The 12,131-nt window shown below is 44.5% G+C and overlaps 1 protein-coding gene across 1 annotated transcript in view; it reads left to right on the top strand.

Moving 5' to 3' along the window:
- CFAP61 (cilia and flagella associated protein 61) overlaps positions 1 to 12,131 on the top strand; it is a 2,971,729-nt gene that overhangs the window by 149,126 nt on the left and 2,810,472 nt on the right. The window contains exon 3 of the mRNA XM_069608074.1: positions 1,379 to 1,535. Coding sequence (XP_069464175.1) covers positions 1,379 to 1,535 — 157 coding nt within the window. The remainder of the gene's footprint in view (positions 1 to 1,378; positions 1,536 to 12,131) is intronic.

Here is a 12,131-nt window from a genome sequence, read left to right as displayed (position 1 = left end):
TGATGGTTAGAGAAGTTGGTGCGAGAAGGTGAATAGCGATGTCTTCAAAGGAAGAGGGGAGAAAGACAAGAGGACAAGGGGGCAGATGGTCTGGCTTTGCTTATCATAACCCCTACACCCCTGCCTACTATCTTAAATCATCAAAGAAAGTGAGATAGGGTAGCAGAGTCCATTCACAAGGTTGCTAGAGGGTGAGTGTAATGTGGGTAATCCTGGTTTCAGTACGAATTGTCAGTAATATCAGGAGTGGTGAGAGCCAAGGTGGTCCGTGAGCAATAATGTTTTGTTGGAGATTGGGCATTGCATAGTTCTCTGAGTGACTTTGCTGGGGAGGATGGGGAGTTCGCAATAATGCCATTTATGAAGTCATTGGCAATATAATGTGTAACATCATGATTAATGCAAGCACAGGGGTTCGTTTATAGTATGCGTTGGTTATATAAACGTACCAGGGAATCATAATTTCCATAAACATTTTGTTTAGTGAACCTCCTGCCTCCAACAACAACCTGTGTGTCTCAACTTGAAGATCTCCACAGCTTTCCTCTCTTTTATGTGTCTTCCCCTTCCCATAATTCACAGGCATTCACCAGCTTAGTAGATAGGCCCCCTGACCAGCTCTCACTGGTTTCTTTGGTCTGCTGGTTTTCAGTTCCTCCACATTCCCCAGCATTCGCTGTTTGATCTCTTGTCACACGTTCTATAAAAGGGAGGTTATATTTTCTCGGTATCACTACATATTATCCCCACTAAAAATATTGCCGTATATATGGCCTGGAACTGCCATAGGTGATATTTTTAGGGGCATAGTTTTGGGGGGTTTTGGGAGCGGGGGTTGTGGGTGTGTCCGCCGCTCATTTAAAAAGAATGCAGGGGTTGCGGGGGTATCCCCCGCAGGTTCCGTGCCTTAATATCACTGCAAAAAATATGGCGATATTTTTGTATGCCGATATTTTTGCGGGGATATTAACACATGGAACCATTTTCTCTCTGTGAGTGTTTGGCCCGAGGTCTATGTTCTCTGTTCTCCTGATTTATACATTTTGACTGACTGTATTTCTGCTTCCACCAGGGTCTGCATGCAACATATTAGTTTCTTTCTAGGAGTATTTGTGATGTTCAACCTAGGTATTTCTACACAGTATATTATAAGGATATTGCAAGTGTTCTTGGAGTCATGTGAACTCGTAAATAGATTGTGTCTTCAGCCCTGTTCATTTGTTTGGGCTCATAATGCCTCATTGACTTGCAATATTCTTATAACTTGCATTAAGCAATACTTTATACTAGATACATGTACATATGTTGTCAATATGCTTTTCTGTGCACATGTACTTTATTTCCAAAGTCTTCTTATATATGCTAATTTTTCCCACAGTGAAAAAGCAAACTTGGCAGTGACACTCAGCAATGAAAATAAGGAAGTGGTTGCACATGCAGCACTTCTGGACTATCCCAGCTGTAATGATGCTATTGACCAGGCTGATTGGGAATCATGGCTACATAAGAACTATGACAACAGCCAAAAGTGCACAGTAAGTCTGAGCAGTTAATCGACTCAGTGTATCACACACTGAGAAGATGGCAGAGTATTGTTCAGCTATTGCTTGATGTTTACTTTGTTGTTTTGAGTTTGCAGTTGGGACACGACTCTTATGTTCTTTTGATGGCAATTTGGTATCCTTGTCTGACCCCAATTGCATGTTATTCTTGTATTGGACGAAACTACTAACCATGCATCTAATATCTCTTGCCTGTCATAAAGGCTATGCTCCCTTTAGCAGATACTACAAAGAAAGTAACTTGTCAAATGAGATTACAACAAGTGAGAAGACAATACTGCTTAGAGCCAGAGTGGGCCAATTATCACTCTCCCACCCCTGGTTCCTGCCACACTTCTTAGATATCTGGCCTATTAAGCACTGCCTCCTTGTTCCGCATCCAGTTAATTCGCCCAACTCAACACCCTCCTTCCCATCCTATCAATGCCTATCTACCTACCATTCTTCTAAATGTTCAACTCCTTCTAAATGTACTCTCCCTTCCTCTTTCATGGCCTTTATGCTCTCCCAAAAACAATCTCACCACTCCCCTCTGTCCTCTTCCCTCCTTTCCTATCCTCATCCACCTCACCTCTCCCAAACTACACTATGGTTATTTGCTTACATCCCTCCCTTTCCCACCTCATCTTTACCACTTGTCTCCCTCATCTACCCCACTAGACCCTTCGACTACAGCTGGATTCCATTCCCTGTCAACTGTTTGGTCAACTAACAAAACCATCCTTCTGTCACAAAGCACTGTTAGGATAATCACAAATGTAGGTTTTAAAATACTGGTGTATGGGTGACTTCTGAACACAGTCGAGTTTGAAAGGGGAACGTTAGCCAACTTAAGAAAATACAACTCAATATTTTACTTGGTGCATGGTGTCTTCTACCCATGCCCCCTATTTCCCGCTTCCAAGGTCAACTGTTGCCAAAATGTTATTCCGGATGGTCAGAATGGCACTCTTCTTTGGGAATAACGCAGAGCAACTGTCTTTAGAAAGGTCTATTCCCCAGTTGGAGTTTCTCTCTTATTAGAGAACGTAAAATGAAGCAACTCAAATAAAAGGTAGTCCGGTAATAAACAAGCCACTTTCCTCCAATTGAAAAGTCACTCAAGCTGCCCGTGTCTCACCCTAGCTTCAACCAATCTCTGATATCTCTTCAGTCATGTTGATTATAAAAGAGGATTTGTTTCTCCAAGCAGGACTGTGTCTCTGGTCATCTTTGGACAATGTTTCATGACCTCATTCTGACCACCAGGGACTCAATCCATACCAATATAGTGTCCTTAAGTGGCAGCCTCTCCCGTCCCCTGCACACTGTTTACACTGATCACAACCAGGAAATAACAAATAGAATGTTGTATGTATATAAATCATCATTTAGAAATACTTTTGAATTGGTGCAGCAAGATATTTACACACACTCATATTTAATCACATCTAATTAAAAGCTCAATGCGTTTCGGGTGTATCTCTTCATCAGTAGCACATTTCAAAGAAAGTATCTTAAGAGTTCAAGAGTAATCTGAAGAATAAGTAAAGGATATAATCGGTATCATATGTTTGTCAATTTTTGAAAATAGCCAGTAATAAATGATAGTCTCACGTGGTACTCAATATCCATTCACCTGGTTGACTCTCAGGATAAAAAAAATCATCAAGGTTTTTTCTCTTGGGATGGATAAGTGGCTTGGTTTCTTAAACATTTTGAATGGCACCAAACCTATTGATGAAAAATATTTTTAAAAAGGGGGGTTCTCAATACCTTGAGTGATGTTAATTATGAATGTAGATGACTCCATGCCTACAGGATTGACAGATGGTTCTTACCTCTATGATAGAGAATAGTAATGGAAAATCCCTCTTATGTACGTCTTGTGGTCAGTACCAAAAAAAGTTATTGAACAAATAACTTAATGTAATGTCCAAAGCAAATCTGAAATGAGAATAATAGGCTCATGGATGATGGATATGCCATCAACAAAGTCTCCATTATCAGAGGATAAGAATTGAGTGAATTCACTCATCCTTAATTTCAAGTATAAAATCCAGCTTCAGGTTTGTTCATAAATGTGAGAAGCACAGGCTCTGTAATGATAGGTATAAGTAATGTGAAGGCATCATGAAGAAGGACGCAGACAACAGAATCGAAATTCAAAACAACCAATTTTATTAACTTAAATGTCAGGATGGAAAAAGGCCTAACTTGCCCTATGTTAACGTGGGATTTCCCGACCTAAATATAACAAAGGAACCGCTTTGGTGACTTAACAGGTTGAGTGTTATGGGAGAGAAAAACCCTGTCTGCATGCCCACTGTGAGAGAGCATACTGCAACAGTAAAGTGCACTGGGATAGACTGGTACATAAGAGAGAGTGAAATGCAGAGAGAAGGTGATGTCATAATTCCAGCCGCGGACAGCCGCAAACGTCAGTAAGGGTGCATTCGCAAATGCACTGGCACCTGGGGACTCTGACCCATGTTCACGTAACCAGCACTCGTGCACTCAACAACGCCCACGCATCACGGGCGCAACGCACCTGAGATGCTGATGCCGCTCTTGCTGTAAATACAGCCCGCTTGAAGAAACCAGCGCTCAACAAACGTCCTGCAGTGAGTCCTCCAAAATTTGTTTAGCACGGTTTCCACTATGAAACCCTTGTTATCTGCTAACTACCCAACCTTGACTTGTTTAACGGATTACTTTGCTCAGCCCTCTTGTCTCCTATGACCTGCTGATTATCTGACCTTGGCTTGCTTTACAGCTTGCTTTGCCCTGCCATTTGAACTGCTGTTTTCCTGACCCTGGCCTTATTTTGCCCCTTTTTTCTGCTACAATCTGCTGTATACTGTGTGAAGGTATCAGGAAGCAGGACACAGACAACAGATTTAAAGTGTAAAATAAAACACTTTATTAACTTAAATGTCAGGATGGAAAAAGGCCTAACTTGCCCTAGGCTAAAGTGAGATTTCCCAGCCTAAATGAAACTAACAATAGTCTAAGTCAAAGAGTACAATTTACGAATCTGTCTGTGTCCAAATCCTATACCTCCTATACCTGCCCTATACAACTATATTCGTACAATGTGTAGGGATGTCAGCAACCAAAAGAAAACAGTGTTTAACACAAAGTTCTGAGCTTCTTCCAGCTCACAGCTTTCTTGCACCTCCCTTCCCCAAGCATAAAACAGTTCCACAAAAGTCTCAAAATTCCCTTTCTTGGATTTAGGATGCAATAGTCTTACTAAGGTCACTGGGTTTCCTTCCCCGAGTCAAGTGTTCCCTTCCCCATGTTCCAAGTCACACAGTTCAAACAACCTTGAAACGGAATGCTCCTGGACAAACCTCAGGGTTCCCTTCCCCAATGTATTCTTTACTCCACAGTTCAGTTATTTGTTCAGATAATTTGCAGCTTTCACACAGGTTGAAAATGTCACTGTAAATCGGGCTTCAGTATCTTTTGTTTGTATGCTCTTTAAAGTCATATTAAATTTCAACATACTGTGGTTTCTTTGGAGTTATATTCATTTTAGCACTTCAACATATAATGGTTTGCTTGTATTAAAGTTCCTTTCCCTTTTGGGTTCCAAATGTTTTACTTCTGTTTGGTAGTAAGGGTTTAATACAGTTTGGTATTCAATAATTATAGGTCTTGCTGATGGTTCATTTTCACTTCATCTGTAGTGCAATATTTGTTTCACTTTAATTGAATGGCTGAGTGTTCGGAGACCTTTGAAAACTTGTTTCTTGACACACGAGACCACTCCGATGCAAAGTATTCTACAAAAGATAAAGTTCACACACGCGCGCACTGGATTTCTCATTCACCAGAAACTCGCTGGTCGCTTTAAGAGTTTGTGATGCAGCGCGGATCACACAGACTTCTGCGTTTAATGTCAGGGCTCCAGCTTCTGCCCCTCAGACACTCCTGTGGTGTTCCTCCAATACAGGGGAATGAGCACTTCAAGCAGAAATGAAAGGGACAGCCTTCCTGCACCACTCCCTCCACCTTTTCCAGTCTGCTCCTGATAGTCACAACTCCAGTGCAACACTGTAGGGTTCTCTGCTGCATGCACTGGCCCTCTGGTTGTTCTCCTGTCGCTCCCCTTTGCCACTGGGCTGGGTTCCATTTATACACCTGCAACTCTTTGACAGGCTGCAGGTGTGGATGAACAACCAGCCTTGCCTGACCACAATTAAAGGGACATGCCTGACCTTCAATGCTCTTAGCAGACATCTTCCTCGTCCCAGTGCTAGAGTGGTAAAAGAGCATAGTCTAAATTGCTCTTAGTTGCCTCTTCTTCGTCCCAGTACTGTTGATTGTTGAGAAATTAGGGGCACTGGCTTATAACAGCCCATAAAGGTTGGGGAAGGGTTGGGTTGGTTGTCACTAAGGAAAGGACATACCATGTCTCACCCAAGGGCACCCTACTCCCAGTCCCCAAGGACTCTCCACCCAGGTGAGCCTCCCTCGCTTCTCCACCCCCAGGGTCGATATAATTGTGATGGCCTTTTACTGGCCACCTGCGCAGCGGATCCAAGTGGTCTAGAAGTGAGAATACCCTCAGGTTTCTCACCGTACCTACTAGATCAGAGTGAAACGTGGAGGATAGCCAAAAATACGACTAAAGGTTAATCACAAAATGTGGGTAACAAATTAGGAAATCGCCTCACCATGGCAGTGTTCTGAGACATTAAGGGTGCTACGTTGGCAACAAAATGGCTGTCTTAACTAGGACATCCTTGGACATGCTCCCGTAAGAGCATGATGATGTCATTGCATTGTATCGCACTTGTTTTAAATGTATAAACAATTGACTGAAGTCGGTCCCGTAAACAAAAGTATCTTCAAGCATTACTGTGGATTATTAGAATCTGAGGAAGAGTTGCGTCGATGCCAGTATTTGAGAATATTTAGACTGTACAGTATCCTGCATTATCACATACACGTAAAGACGTCAGGATTAATCCATTGTAGGGGTCTGACACTTTAGTTTAAATAATAGTACAAACTCATGGAGAATAACTCTTCCAGGTTTAAAATGGTCATTGTAAAATCAAATAAACATCTGCAGTCAGCATGATTGGATGAATATTGATGTCCCACATTTACAATCTACAGATGCATGATCGTTATACCCATACTGTATCCACGGATAATGGTCCACAATTTGTATTCAATCCTACAGTAATATATAATTGGCACAGAGTGAATATATTAAATCTGTTTAAATTCTGACAAAACGTTCACAAGAAATCCAGATCATTCAATTTTAGCTTTCAAGATCTCTTCATGTTACTGGTCTTGCATGCCTTACAACTAGCTTCAAATCATGTTCATAATATGTATTAATCAATTGTAATATCTATATAGGAGTACTTCGAATGATTGTGTCCTCCCACATATTCCTCATCTTTAGATATCTTTCCTTCCAGCTTTCTGCTTCGGAAAACTAGTTCTACACAGGGCGCTGTGCATCGATGCCGTCGACTCGATATCCCTAGATGGCCTGCGACTCAAGGTCGATGTCATCACAGGTATATACAACACGCAGAGTACCCGTTAGCTTCGGTTAGGCACCCTACACAATCCCCCTCGACGACACTGTTGAAAAGGCGCTCGTCTGACGAGTCGAGAGTTGACTCTCCTCAGAGGTATAGGTCCCAGAAATGCTCCCATTCTAGGAGCAGTTCACACCATTCCTCATCTTCATCGAGAAAGATGAAGAAAAGGCTCCATAGGTCTCCTTCCACTTTCTCTGATTTCTCACCTGAGAGGAAAATAGCCTCCCCAAGTAAGTCAGCGACTCGTGCTGAATGGGAGGAATTCATACAAAAAATGCTGGAAATCTTCAAGAAACCGGCCCACTTGAAGGAGAAAACAAAAAGCCACGCTCCTGTTGTGCCGTCAAAGGCGGACGGGAAAGGGCTAAGGCCAAATCCTGCATACCCGCAAACCTGGGAGACAAGCCTGAGACCCCTCAAGATCTGTCAAGGTCTCGACTCGTTGACGGGGCCAGTCCTCATCCATCGAAGACTCCATCGAGTCGGAGGTCGGGCCCCTTGAGGGCTCCATTGACTCCAATAGCGTCGAAGACTGTGACGTCAAAATCGTCGAAGCCATCGATGCCATTACCGTAGAAACCTTCAATTACATTGAAGGAGGTTGAAAAAACCTACAAACCACTCCCTAGGATGGATTTCTTTCAAGTCCTTGTCCTCCATTTATGAAGAACATCCATTTATGAAGAACATGATCCATCCAACCAGGATACTCCTCGGTTTGGATTAAAGTTTGGAACACCTAATATTCCGTAGGCCCTCATTTCAGAGGAGTCCAGGATAAAAGGTCTTTATGAGAACCTACAGTCAGCAAGTGGCATAGATGCACCACCAGAGCTAGAATTTGGCAAGCCAAACCCGGCAGAGCATGCAGATGCTTCATATAAACAACTTGCGTTCAGGGTGATTGACTTTTTGGGATGGGCCAGGCCTGCTCCTCCATTTGAACAGGATGACCTTAATGATATTCTTGATTAGGGACCTCAGAAGAACCCTGTATTACCTTTTCATATTGCCCTACAGAAGATGGTTAAAGCAAATTGGGAGGCACCGGATACAAGTCTGTACATCAGCAAAAACATCACCAAAAAGTACAGGCCCTCAAGTAGTGGACCAGACTACTTATCTAAGCAGCCGACACCAGAGAGCCTAGTAGTTCAGGCAGCTACTTCCACGTCCAAACAAGCGGCATATCCTACCATACCGCCAGATAGGGATGATAAGCGTTTCGATGCAATGGTGAAGCAGATGTTTTTAGCTGGAAGCATGGTGTTGAAATCAGCTAATACAACTTGCGCTCTAGCAAAATTATCGTTCTCCGTTTGGGACTGTATTTCCATGGCGGATGAACACATTTGCAAAGAGGAAGCGATAGACAGCTTCCTTAACATCATGAGAGACGGAAAGGAGATGAAGTGTGAGTCCCTTCAGGCTTGGACTCTGCAGACTGCAAAGCATCAGCAGAGCCATGGCAGCGAACACAATGATACACAGGTTTGCGTGGTTGAAGAAGTCTGGATTTGCAGCTGACCTGCAGTCCAGACTCCTCAAAATGCCCTTTGACAGCACTCGGCTATTTGACAGCAAGGCTGACAAGAGCCTGGAGAAGCTGCAGACCTCGAAGGCGGCAGCCAAATCACTTGGCGCCGCTATCAGCCAGCAATAACCATCACACCCCAGTGGGCCTGCTTGCAGGGGTAGGTCCTTTCGGTACTACTCCTCTTTTGGAAGAGTGAGAGGACTGGCCGGTCAAAGGTGCCAGAAAGTTCCCTCCTGGTTGATGGGGGAGAGGTGCAAAGTCCACCCAAGCAATGGCTACTTTACCCTCAGCCGCTGCTTCAGCTGCCTCAGAACCTCTTTGAGGTCTTAACTTTCAAATCCCCGGCCGAAGGAAGACTCTCTCCGCCTCTGCAAGAATGGCGGGCCATTACTTCAGATGCGTGGCCGTTCGAAATGGTAGCTCAGGGTTACAGACTCTCCTTTTTGAGAAGGCCCCTCATTCAAGGTTCCAGATCTGTTCCTTTTGCAGGAGATTTTGAGCTTGGTAGAGAAAGGGGCTATAGAACCAGTACCTGTGATGGAGAGGAACAAAGGGTGTTACTCTCCCTAGTTCCTAATCCCCAAGAAGGACAGATGATTGAGACCCATATTGGACTTGAGATGCATGAACACGTTCCTCAGGAAGGACAAGTTCAAGATGGTCACCCTTTCTGAGATCCTTCAGGCCCTCCAGCTTCAGGCTTTGATAGTGTCATTGGACCCTCAGGATGCTTACTTTCATATGCATATCCATCACAAGCACAGAAGATACCTGAGGTATGCCGTTGGCCCTTCTCATGATCAGTTTCCAGTTCTGCCATTTGGGCTGACCTCCGCCCGAGGGTTTATGCCAAGTTGATGGCGGTGGTGGCAGCGAGTCTCAGGAGAGCGAGTCTATCCCTACCTGGACGATTGGCTGATCACGGCTCGTTCTCTCAAATAAGCCCTGGAACATCTCAGCACAAAATGCCACTCTCTCCACAGACTGCGCTTCTCCCTCAATTACAAGAAGTCCCACGTGATACCATCTCAAAGACTCCAGTTCATCGGAGCAATCCTGGATGCATTCTTGGGAAAGGCCTCACCACCCGAGGTGAGGCCTCAACACATTCTGCAGATGGTCACCAAATTCCAGAGTGCCCAGTGTCTTCCGGCCTTCAAATTTTTGAAGTTGCTTGACCTCATAGCACCTTGCATTTTCCTGGTGCCAGAGGCTTGCCTGAGAATGAGATGCCTCCAATGGGCTCTCGGGACACAGTGGTCTCAATTCTTGGGCAAGATATCGGACCTGCTTCAGGTTCCAAACGGGGTCGCACAGGTTGCACAGGGTCCTGTGGTGGGCCTGCGAGGACAATATTCTGAAGGGAGAACCTTTTTGACAACCATAGCCAGAGATAACCGTAGTTATGGATGCCTCACCCACGGGTTGGTGAGCCCACGCCAACGATCTGATAGTCAACGGTCATTGGTCTTCATGGTAGTACAAACTACACATCAATCTTTTGGAGCTCAGGGCAATCAGACAGGCGCTAAAGACCTTTCTGCCCACTGCACGGGGAAAGAATGTCCTGATAATGACGGACAACACAGTGGCCATGTACAACCTCAACAAGAGAGATGGTGTAGGGTCACTACCACTGTGCAGAGAGACAATGCAGCTCGGGTTCTGGGCATTTCAGGAAGGAATCTCCCATCAGCAGTTCACCTAGCCGGAGAGGAGAACATGGTGGCGGGTGCTCTGAGCACGCAGAGCACAGTCTCCCACGAGTGGGACTAGCTCAGGAGGTCATTGAAGGTCAGCATGGTCAGACCTGTCGGGCACAGTGGACCCGTCAGGCAAACTTAGTTTGACGGTCTGGAAACAAGGGTGCCGATGAGCTTACCTGATTCAAGTAGTACTGGACACTAGTAGCTGATTGAACCCTGAAGAGGAACCAGAGGTTTAGAACAGGGGGGTGGTCCTGACCTCAAACATTTAAGCTACAGTTATTTACTATAGACACAATTTTCATACATCTCCAAATCCAGTACTGCTCACTTAACAGATTATGCATTTTGGGAGGAAAAAACATACAAATCCAAATTCTGGAAGGGCTGGAAAACCAGTTTCTTTACCTTTATTACTTAAGGTTACAACATAGCGTCCCCAGGAACCAGAGGTGGCAGTGAAAATAGGACCAAGAGATTTGTCCTTTCTCATAGACACAGAAGCAACCAAATCCTGCATCAGGGAGGGGGGGGTGGGGAAGTCCCATTATGCAACAAGGTGATGGATACGCAGGGCTTTTCTGGGGCGTTGGTCACGGTTCCAGTTACAAAAGATTTACCACTGACAATAGGGACTCAACAACTTGTAGCACCATTACTATATTCCAAAGACACTCCTATCAATATCTTAGGGAGAGATTTGCTCAGCAAACTAAATGCAACAATATTATTCACAGAGAAAGGGATGGTGTGCACTATGCCTGGCATTCACTATTCCTGCGTGGCCGCCCGCCTCTTGGCAGCACACGCACAAAGCACCCTGCGAGCACAGACCTTGTACCCAAGCATGTTCCTGTATGCAGTCGAGGTCCTACTAGGATGGGTCCCAGGGATACCGGGGAAGGTGTTCCGATTGGCTTCAGAATTCCTGTTCAGACCACAATGTCAGAAGGATAACCTAAAGGGAACAACTGTCGTGCTACAACTAGACAAAGTAGTGATACGCAAAGACATGGTGATCCTGTATGGGACGGATAAAGACAACATGGAATGGTGTATGGTGCGATGCATCAACCCTACACTGACAATTACAGGAGTATCGGATTAACAATTGTTCTCCAATGAGGAAGATGAAAGAGAGATGATATTCTATTAACAGATACCCTGCCCAGTTCAAATAATGGAAAAACTGGTACCAATTCTAACACAATTAGTGAAAAAAGAGAATAAACACACAGAGGAAAATCTCAAAAAAGTGGCAGAGAGGTAATAGACCAAGGTACCCCACAATGTAGGGGTACTAAAAGGAGTTGGGGCAGTAAAGATACATTTAAAGGAGGGGGCACTATTGCCCCGTGCAAAGCAATACCCCTTGTCCAGAGAAGCAGATGACGGGATATATTCCACCCTACACGCATTATGGCAGCAGGGCATTATCCAGAAATCATTGTCGCCCTGTAACACAGCGATATACCCGATAAAGAAATCAAAGGGTGGGTCATAGCGTTTTATTCAGGATTTGTGCCCTCTGAATGATGTGGGTTAAGTAGAATTTCCTGTGGTCCCGAACCCTGCCACAATATTGTGCAATATCCCAACGAAGGCCAAGTACTTCAGTCATTGACTTGAAGAACTCATTCTTTTCCATACCCTTGCGGCCAAACTCAAGATACCTGACCGCGTTCATGTGTCATGGAACCAGATCCAAGCACACTTGTTTGCCTCAAGGGTACTGCGAGTCACCCAGCATTTTAATCAGGTTAATCCAGAT

This window comes from Ambystoma mexicanum, chromosome 4q (assembly GCF_040938575.1).
Source record: "Ambystoma mexicanum isolate Mex_15411 chromosome 4q, UKY_AmexF1_1, whole genome shotgun sequence".
NCBI classification, from domain to species: Eukaryota; Metazoa; Chordata; class Amphibia; order Caudata; family Ambystomatidae; genus Ambystoma; species Ambystoma mexicanum.
Note: the sequence above shows the minus strand (reverse complement) of the source record. Positions and strands in the feature narration are given on the sequence as shown.